At 50.9% G+C, this 21,139-nt stretch overlaps 4 protein-coding genes across 4 annotated transcripts; 1 reads left to right on the top strand and 3 right to left on the bottom strand.

Moving 5' to 3' along the window:
• Window positions 1–7,575: 7,575 nt before the first annotated feature.
• Window positions 7,576–9,429, top strand: NEUTE1DRAFT_89826 (uncharacterized protein; the record flags this gene model as incomplete). The annotated part of the gene is made up of 2 exons (XM_009857311.1): window positions 7,576–7,699; window positions 8,109–9,429. 2 exons carry the CDS (start codon window positions 7,631–7,633, stop codon window positions 9,309–9,311), a joined length of 1,272 nt encoding a protein of 423 aa, XP_009855613.1.
• Window positions 9,430–12,037: 2,608 nt separating this feature from the next.
• Window positions 12,038–13,348, bottom strand: NEUTE1DRAFT_125558 (uncharacterized protein; the record flags this gene model as incomplete). The annotated part of the gene is made up of 1 exon (XM_009857310.1): window positions 12,038–13,348. One exon carries the CDS (start codon window positions 13,346–13,348, stop codon window positions 12,413–12,415), a length of 936 nt encoding a protein of 311 aa, XP_009855612.1.
• A 3,924-nt stretch (window positions 13,349–17,272) lies between these two features.
• On the bottom strand, window positions 17,273–18,683 carry NEUTE1DRAFT_113990 (uncharacterized protein; the record flags this gene model as incomplete). The annotated part of the gene is made up of 3 exons (XM_009857308.1): window positions 17,273–18,049; window positions 18,110–18,222; window positions 18,680–18,683. 3 exons carry the CDS (start codon window positions 18,681–18,683, stop codon window positions 17,273–17,275), a joined length of 894 nt encoding a protein of 297 aa, XP_009855610.1.
• Window positions 18,684–19,677: 994 nt separating this feature from the next.
• On the bottom strand, window positions 19,678–20,972 carry NEUTE1DRAFT_113989 (uncharacterized protein; the record flags this gene model as incomplete). Its single annotated transcript, XM_009857307.1, has 3 exons — window positions 19,678–20,408; window positions 20,507–20,870; window positions 20,964–20,972. 3 exons carry the CDS (start codon window positions 20,970–20,972, stop codon window positions 19,678–19,680), a joined length of 1,104 nt encoding a protein of 367 aa, XP_009855609.1.
• Between the last annotated feature and the right edge of the window lie 167 nt (window positions 20,973–21,139).

Here is a 21,139-nt window from a genome sequence, read left to right as displayed (position 1 = left end):
GCAGGTACGAAAAACGGGCGGAGAAGGGGCTAGGGACCGGATGTGTCGGATGTGAGGGCGGAAAAGGGAGAAGGGGGAGGTGAGGGTTGTAGTGGACTGGATGGTGAAGGCGAGGAGGAATATGGAGAGGAGGGTGGAGGTTGAGGTGCCCCGTGAAAGAGGGAGGAAGTGAGACTGGTGGTGCAGTTCATGTTGGTGACTGGAGGAATGTCATGTAGGTGCGATGATGCCATGTGATGGTTTTGGCTTGGTGGTTTCCATTTATTCCAGTCGGCCAAATCACCCTTGCCGGTGTAAATGGGTACCCGGGAATGAGTAGAGGCAGTGAGGAAAGAGGCTCCCTGTGTGCTCATCTATGGTACTGTTCCCATCCTTTTGAGATTCGCAAACAACCCTCTTTCAACTGCGACTCCAGGGCTGGAAAAGAAGCGTAAAGCAACTTCTCTTATCGTTTTGTCAGCCAGAACTGTTCAATATCATTTCACTTTGCTGCAATCATGATTCTCGGTGCAACCGCAACCAAGATCAGGCGCGTAGCCGAACCAAGGTTTGTGCCCTGGTGGCGTTAGGAGTAACACAAAAACCAAACTTCCCTAATACACCCTCCATCACCGTACTCCCGTCTCCAAGAAGGTGTGCCGAGTGAACGGCTACCGAGCAAGTCCACGCGGGAGACCAACAAGCGCACCGGGTTCGACCTGAACTTCCTCCACGGAAAGTTCATTGCATTGGTACTCTGGTACTGTACCCTCGTGCCTTCCAAACACGGGATGTTCATGTTTGCCACCAGCGATTTCCGCCAGCACCCTCCCAGAGTTTGGGTATTGCTACAACAGCAACTACGATATACACAAATCAACGAGGAGAAGGGAGCGGTCTACTGCCGATTTGTCTTTGTACGCTAAGTCCAAATTATGTAGTGTAGCCCCAATCCAAAAGGGGGTTATTGGTTGATTGTCACATTCGCCTGGCAACGCACGCATGCGCACTAATAATAACCTACAGCTTCCCCTCAGCCTACATAGCATTTATCACTTTTCTTTTTCACTTTTTTGTGACACCGGTGATTCCTCCGCGGCCGCCGCTCCGCTCATCCAGTCAGGCATCGCTCCACTTCCCATTTCAGTGTCGCAATACCGGGAATAACGTGTTCCCCTGAGCCAAAACCTACCTTGAGCCCGACCTCGAAGCCAAGAGCTGCCGACACGACACACGACACCATGTCGCATCAGGTTCTCTCGATTGGGATCATCTTTACGGGATTTCAGGCAAGTCCCATTATCGGCATTAGGTCTGTGCTTGCCAAATTCCCATCTTGCCCTGCTCGAATACCCTGTCGTGCCTGAAGTGAAATCTTCGCGGACTCAACCACAGTCCGCGCGTCCTGCGGAGGGAGGCTGGAGACTGCCGCCGCATCTGCGTTGTGAGCTGGCCGGTCGGGGATGAACAACCGTCCCGACCGGCATTAAGATAACCCCACGCCCACTCACACTTCACGAGCCACGCCAAACCAAAGAAAGCAAGGGTAGGGGATTCACCAGGACCGGGCAGGGAGGGGTTATCGGGGGGAAGGACACCATTCCCGCTTCCCGCACTCCATTCATCATCACTGCAGTGAGACATTGACAACAACAAACGACGAACGAGTCAACGTCGACGACATCATTCCACCATTTCCAATACATGCTAGCGTGCCAACCTACCGGATCCTCGATAAAAGATAAAAAAACCGATAGTTCAACGTCGGCGACGATCAATCGTTCGATTTTTTCCATTTTTCCGAAATTGTTTCGGGCAGCACGCTGAAGTAATCAATCGTCGAGTTTGGCAGGTGTGTGTATCATCTTGCTTTTGGCTTCCATCAACCTTCATACCATAGTACAGTACCTACCTAGACTAGCTCTCTACACTACACCTTTTACAGACGCGCTCTCTCTGTCTCCAGCAACCCCAAAAATCACAGGGAGGGGGGGTTTGCTGAAAGTAATGTCGTGCACAAACCACATCCCATCCAACCCGCCCAAAAAAAGCAAATTTGCTCCTGTTTCAGACCCCCTTTTTCCCATTTGACCATACAAGTTAACAGCGAACAAAATCTTTCTATCCGGTGTTGCGATTTGCAAGTTTGCGCTTAGAAAATGAAAACACTTTATACCTAGTTTTCCGTGATATCGATACTGTTGCTGTTACAGGGGCCGGGCGGGGGGGTTCGCTCAATACTGGGGATTGCTGGAACAGGGAGTCATAACTGTAGCTTCCTTGTAAAACCTTTCTTCTGTTCCTTCCCTCTTCTTTTTCCTTCCCTTCTCTTCCGCTTCCATGCGCGAACTGGACTTGGCTAAGACACGAAGAACGCCAGCATGTGATTGATTGAAAATGCCAGAATAGCGATGATCATCAGACGGATGGATGGATGGATAGATGGATGGATGGATGATTGACAATAAGCGAGACCACTGTGGTTGACGGGTAACACAAGCATACTAGGTAGGTAGGTACAGTAGGTACTCGGGCAACACTTTTCACAAGTCGAGCAGATACCGAATCAATCCACCCCCTTCTCCCCGAGGAAAAAAAGGAAAGAAAAGAAAAAAGAAAATCAATAGTGCTTACGAGCAGTTGTAGATCACTGTGGGTAAGCATATACTGCGTAGCGAATTCCCGATCTGAAATTCGAAACGAGAAGTTGCGGTTGGGTGTGTAGGTTAGACCCGACGTTGAGGTTGGTGGTTTCCATAGTGTTCGTGGGCAGGATCCAGGACAGTGGAAATCCAGGAACCACTGACTGGCGGGGGAGGGGGTTTATTGTACACTGCACACTATACTAGACGACTAATGCCTGGCAACCAACACTGCGAATTGCGTAGAGGTAGTGTACACTACCACCACTCTACGCAGTACATACATAGTTCGGGGGATAAACAACTGCATAGGTTCTCTGGGAATGGCATCACACCACGTTCCAACACGGATTCCATGGAGTATGAAACACGGTCTAAATGTCTCCGTAATTAGACAGACAGACAGACAGACAGCCTGCCTGAATGTTGAGGTTGAGTTGAATGGAATTTTTTTAGTTGGTTACAAATGAGTGACGGATACTACCTAGGTAAGGTAGGTAGGTTTGGCCGGCCCTGGAGATATCTTTTTGGTTTTGGACAGTGTAAATCCGGTGACATGGATTACTTAGGTAGTGTCTCACTCTCTCTCTCTCTCTCTTTGAGCCGCCAATTTTACACGTTGACCTACTACAGTAAAGTCCCCTGTTAATGCAACTAAAGCCGGCAGTCTAGATTTCTTAGCAAAAGGGGGGGTTTTGCAAAAGAGGGAGCTGGTGCACAGACCAATACAGGCTGTGGGGCTACTGAATCACGCCGCCGGCCACCCTAAAAGGTGGGTCACTTAGACCTGCCGTACCGCCGGTATTGGTCCCGCCCACCAAAATTAGACCCCTGTTAATGCAAATCCCAGCCTTCAGCATTGCAAATAGCAGTTAGCAGTCTTTACCACCAGAGGGAATGCGGGCAGTCGAAATCCTTAGCAAAAGGGGGGGTTTTAGCAAAAGGGGGGGGTTGCATTAACAGGGGACTTTACTGTATGTACATAACGAACCCGCGGCCGGCAAACTGAACCCCAGCCCAGCCTCGAGCCATCAGCCAACCAACCAACCAGCCATTGCTTCGGATAGGGGCACCTATGAGGGAACAGCAGTAGGCCCGGCCGGACTAGCATCAGGGCAGGCAGGCATTCCAAAGACAGCATGGACCACGGGCAACCAAGACACGGCTGCGACGTGGCACCCGGAAAGAGACATTTGCCATTGGGCGATTATTGATCACCATGGAACCTAGTAGAGGTAGTGTAAGAACGGCCGGGGACCCTCAGCAATAAGTAACTGTAATTACCTAGGTACTGTTTCTTTGCACTGTACCATATGGAACGAATAGAGGTGATCGTAACCCGCTTTACCAAGTGGGGCCTAGTAAAGTAGTGGCCGTATTCTTTAGGTGGGTTCAGCGGTCTAACGGCCCGGGACTGGCTCACAAATGCCCGTCCCACTTGATTCCCGGGGGATGCACGGACCATTGTTTTAGCGGTACGTAATTTCTGAAAATGTGAGGAATAAGTGTAAGGAAAAAAAAGAATCAAAGGCCGTGATTTCCGCTTCTACAGATCACCATCAACGGCTATCGTGATTTCGTCTCCATCATAGACGTAGTGTGTGCAGAGGTATGGAGATGTCGTAAACGCGATCTACTCAACTGTTGAACACTTGTTTTAATAAGCAGTCAGTCATGAACGGCCCTGATATGTAATAGGACGCGCTCCTCACCCTCCTCACCTCCGGACGGAAATTATAAACAGACAATATCCTGACCTTGAAGCACAATCAGATTGACCCCTGGGTGCGCCGCAAGGCAGCGCAGCCTAGCGGTCCGTCCTGATAGGACTCGAGCGAGCCCATTCCCGACTCAGCAAAACAACAACTTAGTCAACCACGTCGGGTGTGCGTGCGCGGTGCGCTGTTCACCCTGTTGACCACGTCCGTCTCGCCAAAAATTTCGTCTTCATAAAGAACGGATCTGGCTCAATTTCAGCATCCTTCCTTCCAATAATCCCACACGAGTGAGACCGATGAGGCCGTTGGAGATGATTATGTGTCACGCCCCACGATTTGTCCATCACCGAACCCACCACAAACCACGGCCGGTCTATTCCCTTTCCCGCCCCGGACGTTTAGGTCATACCCAACCCCTGATGTCCCCGTTTTCCAACGCCATATGTAATGATGAGCCCTGCTCTGTGGGCACAAAGCGGGACCAGCCGTTTAAGCTGCTGGGAACAGCGAAAAAGAGATCCATTTCCCTTCTTCATCCATGGTGATCACGCAACCCGTGGCATAGCTGCGCTCTCGTGATCCCGCGGTTTCAGCATCAAAAAGCTGGAGTGTCTCGAGTGGATGACAAGCGATTATGGCATCTTGCTGACCCGACTGTGAAGTGTTGTACATAAGCAGGCTCGACATTAGTTAGTATGAAGGGCGTTACATAGTTGGGGGTTATGTTTTTGGTGGTCCAGGGATCAATCGGTGACTTGCTGATATGTACGCTGCTGAATGCTCCGGGGTGGCCTTGTTCGCGGCAACTGAGCTGCATATCCGCTGGCTGTTGCCGCAATCTCCCTGTCCTTGCAAGCAAGAAGTTTTTAGTGGTGGAAGTCGGATACATACCCTCACCAGCGCAACCTCCGCAGACGCTGGACAAGGACATGGTCAGTAGAAAAAAAAAAACGTTGTTGCTGGCAAGAGGAAGGACCGCAAATCCATAATTTCCCGGTTCAGATGGAGAGGGCAAACTGTCGTAAGCGCCATTCTATTCGCTTGCTGGGTTGCAAACATCCACATCATCCCCAAGCCAAGAGCACTTACCGTGCCAAGAACCTCAACACCTAATCAAGGCTCGAGTGTGCCTGAAGAAGCGAGAAGGCATTCTCCTATCATTCCCTCGGACAAATCCACAGTGTCACTCTTAATCGATTGTTGTTGCCCATGTTCACCGACTGAACCAAAGACATGAACGGCTGAAGCTCGGAGCCAAATCGGGGTGTCTCAGTTCTGTATCTTGCTGCAAGGTGATCGTCTTTGCGAACAATTCTGAATGGCTGCTCGTTTGCCCTGCAGCCAGGTGGAAATGCCCATGCGGATTTGTGGGCAGCATGTTCGTACCTGTCACTCTCTGGCAAGGCGTGGGGGGAGCTAAATGACCTCATGGGCCGGCCTAGAACCTCTGGACAAGCAGCAAAGATTGGCGGATGGGATTGGCGACTTGTCAAGCCTCATCTTACTGGCTCCGTCAGGTGAGCCCATGCAGCCGCGAGTCTTTCCACCTTCACCGCACTTATTGAGTCCATGTCTCACACCGCAGCCAGCGCCCACCCCCCAAAGGGAAACCAGTCCCAGTGGTCCCAACGGTCCCTCCCAGGTGTAAGTAAAGTACAGCCTGGGGGCTCTGAAACCCCGAGGGCAGGCAGGCAGCGGCCATGCAGCCATGCCATCCAATTCCAAGACTCAGAACACCCCCGCCGAGGAGGAGGCCTGGGAGACCATCATCATCCCCTGAGAGATCTCGAGCAGCATCATCTCCCAGATCTGCACAGTACACTAGACGGGCCGGCTGCCACCTAGACTGGCGATAATTGGCGGATCGCGATGGCTTGACTGTGAACAGGTGTCGAATGGCCGTTGCGACGCTACTGTAGACAGGCGCGTCGTGCTAGGCTGGAATTGGCGGCCAATCCTTGCTGGGCAAGGGAAAAAGCGAAGCCACTGCTGCAAAAGTGCTCCCACAACGGCATATCGTGCGGACCACCGCTGGGAACACCACTGGAACACTTGCAGCACCAGTGGGCAGGTGCTTTCACGGCCGAACTCTCCACAGGATCCCACCTCACCAATCACGTCGGGTGGGGCCTCGAGTTTCCACCACCTCACTGATTGATTTCCTTTCTCGGTCGCAGACTGGAACCGTAGGTACCTAGGTAGGTAACGGGCTTGCGAGCTCCATGCCCGACAAAAACGTCCGGGCTTCAAGTATAAACCCGGTGCTGGACATTTAAGAATATCTAATGCCGGCTGAACTTTGACTCGCAGAAGGGTGATGGCGACAGACAGAAAGAGCCTGGACCATGCCCATGATGGGTGCAGCGTCCGGGGCAAAAAGATAGTAAGAACTGCAAGGCTGTGGTCAAGACACCACCACCGGCGTCATTAGCGTTGTTTTGTCCGGTCGCGCGTTACGGACGTGGGATTTTCGGGGCTGCGGTACTGTAGGGGTACATATGATACCTCTACTGGGTGTACCCTTCGGAGTCGGAGGGTCAGCCCGTCCATTCCGTCTGTGGGAACAATGGGGATAAGGGGGGGTCTCTGCATTGTGCTGGGCAATTGTCACTCACCATTGCATTGCAACTTGAAGCGATCTTCATCGGATGCCACCCTCCATCGAGATGCCCTGGGAGCCCTCCGATGCTGCTGATTCTGAAAGCGTGCCATGACCGATAACCCATAGCCCGAAACCGAGCAGTCAGACTGCGCGAAACTCGTAATATTCGGGGGCCTGTCTGTTGCCAAAATTGCCGGGCGTCCATGTCAGGGTTTTGGGGGGGTGTGTGGTCGAAGGGGGAGGGGTGCGACTTCAGTGAGTGGATAGAACCGACGCTACCTCTACATTAGGTAAGAATCCATCGACATGGGGATTCCGTTGGATCGGGGGGTTGAACTGCACCGGCTGGGGCTTGCGGTGTGTTGGGTGGTCAGTGGCAGGCCATGTCCGCTGCTGGCTTTCTTGCTGCTTTCCACTTGGCACCCCCGACGCTCACATAACTGCACTTGGCTTGCTAGCCAATGCCGAGCATCCCTGAAGACTGTACCATTGGAAAGTGCAGCCAGCTCGGAATAGGTACCCATGGAAACGAAGCATTGGAGATCAACGAGAACAGCATAAACCGTGTGCCCCGCGTACCTTGCTAAAATCCAGAAGCAGCAAACCACCACACACGGACTGACTGCAAACGATCCAAGCAGCCACACACTCATCGCCATCACCATCACCAACGTGAAGCGATACACAACATGGACTTCCTAAGCCAAACACACCACCAAACTGCTGTCCGTAGGTCGTCCGAAATGGCTCATTATCAGGTTCGTGACACTTTCTCTCTCTCTCTCTTCCCAATTTTTTTTTTCAGTGTTATTTTTGGCTCCAAATCGTGGAGGGAAAAAAAAAAAAAGAAAAAGCCAGTCAGCGTGTCGGCAAGCCCACGCCCAGTGCTAGTATCCAGCTACACCTGAACGCGGCTATAGCTGAAAACCCAGACAAATGGCAATCCATTCTTTTCTTCTCGCTGTTCTCCATGTGTGCCATCGTTCGTGTTCGTAAATACACAGTGCGCAAGTCGTGTGTTGTGTTTTTTTCGAAAACGGCTCGAATTGTCATCAACGTCGATTTGGTCGCAGTATGTGCGGAAGCCATCGGCGAAAGATCATCGAAAGCATCGCTTTTTTCCTCTTCTTCTGGATCGTGTGCTGACAGATGGCGTTCAACATCTAGTATCCATATCATCAGATGCTGCAACCAGAGCAATTCCTATCCTCAAATGTCGAGCCTCAACTGATGCCATCGCATTTCGCATTTGCCCCGTGGCAGAATGCTGATTTCGCCATGGCGACGAACACAAAACTCTTCCTCGGAAACGATGATTTTTCGTCTGCTCCAATCGCCCACCAGAGATACGCAGCCCGCACGCCCTCCGTGTCGCACAGCGTAGGCCCAAGACGCGTCGACGCAACCGCAGCACCCCTCGAGAATGCCATCCAGACTGGCTCACCGTGGGCGTCAGCTGACCCAACAACTCCGGTCGGAGGAGAGACCATGACTGGCTACGTCCCCAGCCCCATGGGCACATTCAGTAGCGCTGCTAGTAACACCAGCTTTCCTCTCACGCCAGATGCTGTGAACTCGGTCGCAGGCTTCGATTGGCAGAACCCCGACATTATGACGAGTCCTGGTGTGTCGTTTGGTGTCGAGGCGTGGCCGATGAGGTCATCATTTGACAAAGGCAGCACAGCCGAAACAATCACAATACGTTCCGGTCTGCCTCATATGGCAACGCCGCCGTTGTTGGACGATGTTGCTGGAGTCGTAGATGCGGAGACCTTCGTTTCTTCCCCTAGTTATTCACAGCAGAGTGTTGAAATCGCGCCATCCGGTGTTGACAGGCCTTTGCAAACCCCCGGGCTCGACCAGTCGCAGCCTGAAAAGACCGAATCCAGGAAACGTGGCAGGAAGAAGACTCCTGAATCCGCCCGCAAAGTGTGTGGCCAAGATAACACAACTCCCGTACCTGCATCCGGCCGTGCATTGCGGACCGCTGCCCGCAAGGTGGTGCGCTTCAAGTCAGCGCAAAAGCCCGGAGAGTCGGCAGAAGAGCGTCGCGCCAGAGTAAACCACAACCAGGTTGAGAAGCAATACCGCAACCGATTGCACGAGTACTTTGATAATCTCCTCAAGGTGCTTCCTGACAACCCTGGCATGATGGAGCCCAAAGCCGAGCCCGAGAACGATGATGAGTCGCAGTCGTCTTCGTCCACATCGGGGCGGAAATCGAGGAATTGGAGCAAAGCCGAGGTCCTAGAGAGGGCATGTCATCACATCCATGAGCTCCAAAACGCGAATGCCAAGTTGATGCAAGAGCTGGAGACCAAGAGACGCGAGTCGTCCGCTTCGTCCGCTTCGCTGCCATTTTCGAGCTGAAATGCCGGAGGTGTCTAGTGATCGGTCATTTATTTCTTGGTACACATGATCTCGGAGGACCAATATCGACATGGAGCCTCAGATGTTGCTGCTGCCATGTCCTTTTATTACTCTTTTGCTTTTTTTCGCCATCATTTCTTTGGGCGGGCGTTGGCGTGGTGTGCTGTTTTGTTTTTTTGGAATCCTCAGGGATCTGGAGTCTGGCGTCTGGAATAATGTACCTATGATATCTTTTCCTCTGATCTGCAACAATTGTTTAATATGCTTTCCGACTGGACCGAGAAGTTCAAATTGTTTTTGCTGTGCTTTCGGTGTGCCCTGAGAAGTTGGGTTTGCTGTGCTTTTCGACGTGATGAAGAGCTCTCTGGGTTGTTGCGCTTTCGGCTTTGGCGGTGGTGAAGTTACAGTGAAGGTGAGTGGTGGCGGCGGCGTTAACAGTGGTGCTAGCGTCGGTGGTAGCGTAGTGGAAGTAGTAGCGGTGGTGATGTTAATGTTGATGTGGTGTGCATCGTAGTGGAGGAGGCGAAGACAGGCTGGTGGTGAATTTGGTAGTGGAACTGGTCTTCTTTTTGTTTGCCAAAGCAAAGACGGGGAATTGAGGACAAATGGATATATGACCAGCGAATTTGGATTTTCCATGCGAATACGGCAGAGAGACACCGTATCTGACGTCAGAAAGATCAACGCACTTGTACTGTGTTAAAGGAATGCCGTTTAGTTTTGGGTGAAAACAAGTTGTGTTCCCATCCCGTGTGGTCGGTCGAGTCTGGTGCCGGTGTGTGCCCCTTCCCCTGGGTCATTCGGAGGTGTCGCCGGTAGGTGGTGGTGTTGCAAGTGGTGCAAGTGGTCGGCTGCTGTGGTAGGTGCCTAGGTCGTGGTCGTAGTGGGGGGATTGGTAACGATTTTGTAAGTCAGCTCTGAGGTCCCTTTCCCATCGCCATGACCCCCTCCAACAAGGTTGTTCCCTTCCGCCAACCTTGTTCCGCCTTGATCTTCAAAAGGGTTGAGATTTGCGAGATGGGCACGGGACCTGGACCCGTAGTGTGAGTGTAAGTGTAAGCTGAATGTAGGTAGATAGACAGAAGTTTTCCGAGATGTGGACGAACGAAAGACCGGTCCCTCAGTAAAGGGTGATGATAGTCGGTTTTCAGCGCATCAGGGTCCGACATCCAGATGGCGGGAAATTCCTCTTCCTTCAGCCGCGTTGAAGCCATGCTGCCGCCATGCTGGAATAGGAAAACATGATACCACTGACATGAAACTGACTCTCGTATCCTCCATCATCAGACCGTAAGAATGGCATTTTTCATGACCGGCTCGCCGGGGAGACCGTGTTCTATATGTGCTCGCTAGCGCTCCCAAAGTCGGGATCATGCTGTAACAGACTCTGGCCACTGTTTTTTTTTGGGGTTCCCTGTCTGCTTTTCTCTGATGCACTTGATGCAGTTCGATCCGGTGGTCCCCAGCAGCCTTGGCGCTCGCTCTGTTGAACGCTGATTTGCTGTGGCTGCCAGGGGCCAGGCATGGCACTTCCGCAAGTTGAGTGCTGAATGGTGGCACGCCAATGACAAGACAAAAAAGCTGGCACCTTCAGTTCCTCTAATGAAGTGGTCGAAAAAAAAAAGAACCGAATATGCCACTCCAACCGACACGGCTCGCTTCGGTCTGGAAAAGCTTTTATATAAACCTCTGATAAGGATTGTTATAATTTGAAAACATATCAAACAGAGTGACTTGGAGATTCCTCCACTCAAGAACTGCCTACTGAGAGATGCTTGAAAAGAGCAAGTATGCAGGTACTCTTACGACTTTTTGCTTGATCGCCTATGTGGTGCCCGGCAAGTGCCAGCTTTTCTGTCACGAGCGTGGGTGGGTAAGGAAGTCATTGACAGTGCCTCGCAGGCCCGGTGCAGACCCTCGCTTGCCATCATACGATAGTAGGAGGCACCTCCGATGTTGTCATGACCAATTAGACCTCGTCGGTGACTGGCCCGGACCAGTCAACGACCTCTCTGGCAACTGCCATGGGATTGCCATCCAATCCACTGTCAACAGACCAACAACAAGCACTTGACACTTTCTAGACTGCTCTTTCTGCCGTCTCACTGTCAGGCAGCTTTTCCGATGGCGGCTGATCGTCGAATCTTTGTCACTTCCACCTACTTCCTCTTTTTTGTTATCGTCAGACATCCAATCAGTCTGTTTTCTTCGGGCGTAGGACGGCAGGAAACATCATGTTCACATAGGCAGATTCAGCGAGCATTTGAGCGATCAGCGGTATGCTGCGCTTGTGACAACCCTTAACAACGTGCCTCTATTGAACCCTGCATTCTTACCCTCTCTTGGCCACGACAAAGACCGCGTACCGTCAGGTCTAGCCTCAATCTGCACGCAATTCGGTCTTCTTCCAAGACATCATGATGGTTTTGTCTGTTCCAGACCTGAACAGTCTCGCAGCATGTCCAATATATGCCCGATTGGCTCGTACGTTCACGATGTTGGGTCTTGAAGGAATCGAGATCCAACTGGGAACCTGAGGAATTGTTGGGCACAAACACAACGACGCTGACCACAGCATATATAGGTACCTTATATGTTGACCGCTTTACCTTGTAACCGTGGCCGAAATCTGTTCCTGCCCTTTTGGTTGGTCACAGCTAACACGGAAAACACCAGCCAATTGCAGCCCTGTACTGAACCTTTTCTTTTCTTTCTCTTTTCTTCCTTCCTTCTTTTTTTATAAGATTTTTTGAAAAGGTACAATACAACTCCGCTCCTCGATCCAAGACCCCCCAATGCTCCAGTGCTTCAAGCCCTTCAAAGTGACCAATGCGCCTGGCATGGGGATCGATTACATACATTATGTGAATAGTGTACAGTGATGCGTGGTTACGTTAGGTACCCGTCCCTTCCACACAGGTTCGCCTTCAAGCCGTCTTTTTGAGAGACGACCCCGCCACTACCTCATCCTGTTGACCCAGAAGGAAAGAGCAACAAACCGCCAAATTCCCGGAATCGACACAGTCAATATGATGGAATGCTACGTGTACCGTGAAAAGAGGTGTGTACCGTCGGTGGAAGTGACAATGGATGATGACCCGTCATCGACCACCGCATCCACAAGTCAACACTCGGTGCACCACGAATCCCAGGTCCCATCCATGCTCTCCATCCCTCATCAATACGATGCTTCCCCAGCAGCACAACCTCCCCTCGCTGGACAGTCGAGCCGCCTCCTCCTCGTCCAGCTCGGAAAAGTCTGACAAGATGCACCGCGACTGCACCCACTCATGGTCGTCATCAAAGTGGCGGGGAAACGCGACGTCAACATCCACACCACCGGCAAGCTCGTTGGGCAGGCGGATGCCAGAGAGGAATTGCTGCACTACGGCTCGCGGCAGAGCGACCTGCTCGATCTTGATGCTTCCGTGTCCCGGATAGGGACCTCTTCCTGCTCCAGGTAACGGTTGGCGAAGGTCGTCAAAATCAGTGATGGACAGCTTGCATCGCGGGATGTGGATGAACGGTGTCTCGGCGGACGCGCTGATGCTGACATTCTGAGATGGTTGTCGTCTGCGCCCATCTGTTGCTGATGTTGTCCTTGTTGACGTTGTTGTTGTTGTCGGCCATACGGCTACGAGCATCTCGGGGGAAGACCTCGTCACACCGTCTTCAGATTGCGGTGACTCTTGCATCGGATACCAGGCAATATCTTGCATCGATATTGGAACTGGACGGTTGTACTCCAGCCCTCTTGAATGGACCAAGACGACGCTTTGCGACATGTTGGAACCGACATGCTGCTGCTGGTGTTGGTTTGGTGCTGATCGTGATTCAGTCCCACTTGGTGTAGACGGGTCCGGGTTATTGGTGGGCGTAGTGCTGGCGAAGCTCTCCGCCGTGGTGTTGTTGCCGCTAGTGGTTGATGGTGCTGGCGAAGAGGAGACAGTCTCAAGTGAAAACCGATCTGAAGCTGAACACGACTGCCACCCGCTGGAGTGCGGCAGGACAGCCGGACGTGGGAGCGTGGCAGCCATGATGCAGACTTTCTCTCAAGTCAGGCAAGCGGGGCAGATAAGGCCCGTCCTATTTGCAATCAAACAGTCGCCACTGAATGACTATTCACTTTGGTGCCAGCGAACGCTCACAAGACTTTCGAGACAGAAAAGGCCGTATGGAAAGGTATCCGTGTGGTCGGTCGTCCTTGAACTTTTCCGCCACAGCAAGGGGGATTCTGAGTGTGACGTTGGGTTTAAACCAGAATACATTTATACCTGAATACGTGGATGCGAAAAGGGCGCGGGGGATAACACATTGATATACACTCTCTACACGTATTGGTGAAGCAACCAAGGCCAGCACACGTTGCAACGAAGCAAGAAGGCATTGGCAGGGCATTGCCAAAAGGGAGTAGGTTAGTGATGCATATGTGCTCAATCTTATCCCCTCTTGACACAGTACAGGTTGATGCCCTGGTTTCCCTCTTGTGTTTGTTCCATGTGCTGACCCGGTTTTATTAGGTAGCTTCCATGCTCCATTGCTGGCCGCCCAATCACTCTCCAATCATCACGGACTAGTGATCGATCATTTCTGAAAAAATGGCATTTTTACACATAATTACATTTTTACTGTAATTACAGCTAATTCAATGGTCCGTGCCACCGTCCGTGCACCTCAGCTACTACTAGGTACATACCGGGCATTAACTGGGCCAGATCTACCTCATTCAGTAGCTTGCTGTCACATGATCAGGTAAGAATGGTCAAAATGGGCATTTTTACATGAAATTTACCATAATTATGGTATTTACCGCTAGTCATGAATTACAAACCGACCACTATCACGGACGGGTACACTTGTGGGAGACTGTGGCGGGTGGCCACTGGGCGGGATACAATGCACCGAACCATTTCCCTTTACTACACTATGTAGGCCCAAGCACTCACTCACTGAACCCCCCCTCGGCCTTGATTAATGTGCTTCCATTGACATTGTGTGCCCATCATGTCCGGGAACGGGCAAGAAGAAGGCAAGAAAGGCCAGAATAGGCCGATCATCACAGCTCCTCCATGTGCGCCCAATCAGGGGCTTAACTCGGTGAGCGGGGCGCCTAAGGACTCAGCAAGGAATAAAGCTGGACGCCATTCTCTAGCGCATCGTCAACGACCGCAAGCCCCGGAACTGCTCCAGTCGTAGCTCACCGGGGAAGTGACAGTCCTCACTCACGGAACCGTGCCCATCGTCCCCGGCACACTTTGAACCACCGGACGCAGGCGAAACGGAAGATCCCGCGACACACAATAGCTCAAGCCCCCCATGAGTTCCGGATGCAAAAACGAAACATGATCATCCACACCCTTACCCGCATCGGTGACACATCATATGATTTTCAGCATTTCAAGACACCAAACGAGATCGTCGACATCTTCCATTTCCCCAAAAGATGGGGAAAACTGGTCAACTTATAGCCACTAGGTATCGACGATATGTGAAGAACAGTGCAGCACTCCTTGATCGAAAACCCTACTAGGTGCCCAGTGTTCCATCGGACCAAACACACCGAGACACTGACCGAGCTCTGTGTTCCATGAGGGGAACCCCGCAAATATACATATATATACGCTATATAGGGCCAAACCAGATGTTTGGGAATTGAATTGCCGGAAAACCGGGGTGTGGAAATGGTGAGACCCTCAGCGAAATCCGAACCAAACTGCCAGGCCACAGACACATACTATGTACATACACGGCAGACACCTTACACACCTTTTGGTAAGGCTTAGCAAGCTCCCTCTCTTTCCTTTTTCTTTTCTTTTCTTTTTTGCTTTTTAAGCTGTGCCAGCTTGGAACAGAAGCATCAACAACAAGTGAGACACTCACCGGTTTCATGGTTATCCTGTCTGCCCAATGCCGGTGAAGGTTCAAGGTCCTTTCACCTTCGAGTTGTGTACTGTATGAGCTGTGAGCCTTTGCCTCATTTCGTCGGCCCCCGCAGCTTTATACCGAACCTATCAAGCTCGGAGCTGCACCTTCTTTTTGGACAAACCCTATTTCTACCGTACAGACCACTCTCTCTCCGAACTATGTCGGAGGTTAAGAAACCAGGAGAAACATACTTGGGTTTGCCTAAAGCCGAAGCAATTTCGCACACCTCGCCGCCATCATATCGTACACTTGTGCGGTCAAATTTCGCCCGAGATAAGCTGATGATGATATCCTCCTACTATTGGTTATCTTCATAACAGTCTTCGGTCTGCTTTGTAACCGACAGCTCTGGTATTCTTGGAGAAGAAACCAAGGCTGCCCATTCTGGGGCGGGTCCTTCTTAGTAGACAAATTATACCCCAGTCTTGCTGCCTGATCGGCGTGCCATGAAGATCAGATGGAAGATAGTGGGAAGTTAGGCCAGTTTTACACCAGCTACTCCGACTAGTGCCCTCTTCTTCATTGGAATAACATTGGAATAAAGTAACCAAGAAAAGCTTGCCCGGTACGATGCGTACCTATTCGAAACTCTGTAGTGGATTGTAGGGACGAACCGCGTTGGGGCTGGACCTTGCATAGGTAGGTAGACGCAGTGTCAATCACGGCTGACGGCCAACGTCAAGTTATATCGTCTTCCTGTCATCCCATGTCCTTGCCCTTCCTCTCCACTTGCCTTCAACTTTGCCAAAGACGCCAAAGACCGTGCCCGAATGCACCAACGGGTTGCCTGTCAGCCTTCGTATCCGGTTTGTCTTTCTGTTCCTGTGAGGGCTGTCTAGTAGTGGTATGTATGCCCACCCTATTTTGCCTCGTAGTTCTCCCATGAGGAGCCGAGCGAGATGAGATTCACGGGCCAAGTAGAGGTAGATGTTGGCAGACTTGATTTGTGAACACTCTGAACAGACGCAGACTTCTCGAAGGTCGAAAGTTCTTTTACTTGCAACTTCCTAATTCGGACCTAAAACATCCGAATAATCGTGTTCGATATATTCTCAACTGATAGAGCTTGGAAATCCTGGCATTCCATAGCTTTAGAGGACATGAGCGAGTCGATGGGTCTGCTTTTTGTTTGCTTGTTCTTTTGCCTTGGTCAAGGCGAAAAAAAGAGAGAAAAAAAAAAAAAGCGTTGGACGATGGATTCTCCTCGCTATTCTCTAGTAGAAGTGCACTGGAGTTGCGAGACCCCTTGGCCGGATTCATATAAGCCGTACATGTAGTTTGTACAAGAGACGAGGCGAGGCGAGGCTACCTCCTTAGAGGTACCTTGCTGACGTTTACTATCCTGCTTAGTACCTAGTCGTAAGTCATCTACGCTACCGTTCCCGTCTCTCTTTCTCTCTCTCTCTTATCTTCTTCTTCTTCTCTTTCGGATTTTTCCGTTTTTTTATTCCTCTTTCGTTGCTTTTCCCCCAACTTTGATTCCCTCTACCTATCCAGACCTGGCAGGGGATAGGATTGAATTGCCGAAGGGCTAGTCCTTGACTTACCCAAGCCACCCCGAAAGGCGTAATAGAATGAGCAAGTTGAAGTATCAATATCACATGGCAAGGCTTAGAGTTTCTTTTTTCGGTGCCCCTGGTGATCAAGTGACCCTGTACGTAGCTTCACATTCTATGGAGAGCACCGGATTAGAAAGGGGCAGGGCGTGCAAAGACATGGATCCGAACACACCACTCGCATTCGTCGGCTTCACGCTTTGACTTGGAAGAAAGTACGTTCTTGGATCCCTACCTACCTCTACGTTCTTGCGTTGTTCATTCAAAATTCTCACTGTTCCCTCCGTTCGCTTCTCATCGGAGCCTTCCATCTTAAGCAGAAGAGATGATGTCATCTAACTCCCCTGATGCCCAATCCCACCTTCCACCTTTCCTACTAGAGGTAACTTCCTTTACCCTCAGATCAACCGCTGCACCCAAGTTCCCAACCAGTCACAACCACTCTAACTCCCTTTTACTTATCCATATCTGCTTGCCTCCCTACCTATTCTCTTCTCTTCCTTCCCTTCTTGCCTTTGCTCGCCCCAAGTCTTCCATCTGCTCTCTCAACCATTTTGCACAGACAGAATATGACGCAGCAGTCTGCTTCCTAATTTTTCTCTTCTTTGCAGCCTCTTCGACCTCTTTGTCTTCGTCTTGTTTCTCACGTGGTGTAAAGTCGGCATTACGCGCCCGTGATGTACATGTAATCAAAATAGCCGTGACTGTGTTTTGGCCTGCTGTCACCTGCGCCGTTGTTTTTCCTATTGGTGGTGCCCCTGACTTCGACTCCCCTTCAGGTTCAGAGTCAGGTCCAGGCCTTGTTGGCGGCTTGGAGACTGACGGCGACGGTGATGATGACGGCGACGGAACCGAAAGGACTCCTTCGGTGGCTCCAGTGGGAGTTGTGTACCCCACGAAAATCGCGTCCGTTCCGATGACGCCGAAATTGGAAATTACTGAATGGGTTACGTCGAGGGGCTGAAGCTGCTGCTTCTGGGTGGTAGCCGCGGCGGCGGAGGAGGAGGAGGGGATAAGAGAAGGGGAGGATATGGTCGTGGTTGGGGTGGCTGGGAAAAAAAAATCCAGGAGGAGGAGGAGGAGTGGTTGGCAAAGGCATGTGGTGTGCCTGGCCCTTTGGCCGAGGAGTTTGCATCGAACTCGTGGACTTCCCGAACCACCTGGGCGCTGGGGTTCTGGGTGTTTGGTAGCATGATTACTGCTTGAGTATCTGGCTTTGGCTGTTGCCTGTTCGATTGGCGTTGGTTCTTGGGAGGTCTAGATGCAGTCAGATACTGCGTTTAACGAGTATCGGCAGATTCAAGGCAAACTACGTACCTCTTGATAGCGTTGTGTGATCTCGGTCTTGACTTGAAGCTTGTGGTTGACTGATGGCTTGCCGTCGTTTCCCTCGAGTTCAGGTGCGGATGGGGAAGAAAAAGAATTAAGAGCTCCAGGGGAAAATCATTATGGCCCGCCTTTATGGACATCCTGGCTTGTTTTCTTTGCCCCAGGAGAGCATGTCATGGATGTTGGCAATATATGTATTCGCTCTTCATCATGTGTTGTTGCCATGATGGTCGAACATAACTCCGATGACATTCACCACCCATCCTACCTACACTTCAACATTTAAACATGAATGCTTGAATGGCTGAACATGAAGAATCCAGCCTGGAGCTGATGCATCATGATTGCGGGGCTAGGTAGCGTAGGTAGCTTCATTATTGAGGCATCTCAACAAACGAATTCCCTAGATATTATCCGCTTGTGAGAGCTACTTGCGGTATTGAAGATCCCCAGGGCAGGGGCTCTGTCTGCCCTTTATATGGGCGAAGCTCTTCACCTTTGGGGAACCCAATATTTGGCATTACGCATCGTCGTTCATGCAAGTAGTCGGACACTCACACATGTTTGTTGAGGGGTTCACGGAGGTCACACCAACAGGAGATAAGCTCCGTCATTGGGTCTGGCATGGAAGATACGGGCACAAGATGGGTAGTGAAGCTCGACTGGAAACACGGGTGTAACTGTCGTGCACAATTTGTAGTACATTCTTGAAGCTGTGATGCTTAGGGCAAGGAGTGAACATGAAACTGACCATATCGAGCGGGGTGTGTCACTGAACACAGCTCGGAACTGTCCACTTGAACGACAGGCAGAAATCTCCGTTATATCCGAAAGACATGTATTCACGGCGACGACGATTAACGTAATAACGTGATTCCTATTATCGATATGCATATCCGTCCTCCATTAAAACTGGGTTAGGAGGCATTGATGCCTAGCACCCAAGAAAGAGTCCAGTCTCACTATCGTATATGAGCAATACGCGTCTTTACGAGAAACGTCCTCATATCAGAAGGAAAGTGCTTGTCAACTGAGTCACTATTCACTGGGTAGTTCCTTCACTTGGGGCGTCTTCACCTGGACCTTCATTGAAACCAAGACAAAGACAAAAGATGCATGCATACAGGTTGGGGTACTAAGTCGGCTGTCACTGGCATTCCTGGCAGTGGCAAGAATACGGATAGTTAGGTCCGAACTTTGACCTGGAATTCCCAGCGTTTTGAACAAAATTAAGTTCGGAACATAGAATAGATGAGATTGTTAAATTCGCCCTGACAGGAAGGCGAAGACATTAGTGAAGTCAAGAGGCACCTAAGATTCTAGATGCGTAAAAGAAAGAATGAGATAAAACGAAAGGGTCAAGAGAGTCCCTAAGACCAGGAAAATCTAGGGAATCGTGCTATAAGACCAAAAACAATCAGTAGGGACAAGACGGTGATAGAACACAGGAGAAATAATACCAAAAGAGTGCCAGACCGGGCCCAGAACTACTGGTCACGTCGGAGATACCGTGCAAGCTGAACAGACAAAAGAGAGACATTCCACCTAGAGGTACCTTAGGCAGTAATATCCGAATAAAAGCGCACCACTCCCATGACCCTCTCCCCCTCATCCTCTCGCGACAAAGTATACCCACTCGTCTCCTCATCGTCAGGCCTTACATCAGCCAGCCAAGCCATGAGGCCCAGCATCGCGTAGCTCTCCGCATTCAAGACCACGCAACTCGGTCCAGATCCCCAGCGGACGACATCCATGCACGACTGCCAGTTTGAGCCCACTGTACATGTACATGTAGCACTTGCATTTGCATTTGCATTTGCATCGTGAAGGCCGTAGTATCGACAATGCATCATCTCGTGGAAGATGATTTTTGGCACTGACGACCATTGCGAGACATCATCCACTTTACTTTTGTATTTGAGCAACATGCATGTGAGGTCCGACACACTGGCGTTATCCTGGTATCTAGAAGAACTTTTCTTTTCCCTTATGCTTCTTATGCTGTCCGAGAAGGCCTCCCATGTTTTTTGGCCTAGGTCGATCACGACCCTGGCTGGGTTTTGGACGTTGGAGTGACCTTGGATGCCGGTGAGACCAAATAGGTTATGGACTTGTCCTTTTGCGCCCTCGGTAGAAAGTTCGTGGGAAGTAAAGGCTTGGCGGGTGAGGTTGGAGGGGAAGGAGCCGGTGTTGAAGACTGAATTTGTGGGGTCGAGGTAGGTGAGATGGGAGGAGGAGGAGGAGAGGCTGGAGGAGCTGGAGTGGTGTATGGGGATGAAGCGGGTTTCTGTACCTAGGTTATTAGCATCATGCAAAGGTCTTGACGGCTTGAGATTGAACAGGGAGGGGAACTCTGATCATGGAAGAAAATGGGGGGTTACTTACGAGCGTCGCAGTGAAACCGTACATCTGCTTCCCAGTGGTTGGGAGTCCTTCTCCAGTTTGTAGCAAAGTCTCTCAATACGCCGACGACATGTTCATAAGCTGTCATTCGGACCGAGGCACTGTGGGGGTTCATCAGTCGGAAGTCCTTTGCCCAGTTGAACCTTTGCTTGTCGGACTTTGGCATTTTGAAGAGAGTCTCGTAGACCCGGGCGAAGTCTAAGTCGGAGGAGGATGTGAGCCTATTCACGGCTTGGCGGGCATACTCCATGGCCTCTTGAACGAACCCGTCGAATTGCTGGTCGAATTTGGCGTCACAGGACGGATCAATGTAATATTTCTTCAGCTTTCGGGGACTGATGTAGGTCTGTGAAGTATACAAGTTAGCGAGTCGATTTGTTTGGTACCTAGGTTATACCTAGGCAGAAAGAGAAAGGAGGAAGGGTATGGTGGTACTTACAATTGCCATTTTGTACTTCTACTGGAGTCTCAGGGAAAGTTCTACCCTCCAGATCAAATACTCTTCCAAAAGTTCAAAATCTCACAAACTCCTCTAATTGCTGATGAGCCAAAAGATTCGACCAGTTGTAGTTGGTGATGGGGGTACTGATGGTGGGGAGCACAAAAAACAAGGAT

This window comes from Neurospora tetrasperma (genome assembly GCF_000213175.1).
Source record: "Neurospora tetrasperma FGSC 2508 unplaced genomic scaffold NEUTE1scaffold_81, whole genome shotgun sequence".
Taxonomy (NCBI): domain Eukaryota; kingdom Fungi; phylum Ascomycota; class Sordariomycetes; order Sordariales; family Sordariaceae; genus Neurospora; species Neurospora tetrasperma.
The sequence above is the reverse complement of the archived record's forward strand: the minus strand, read 5'-3'. Positions and strand labels throughout refer to the sequence as shown.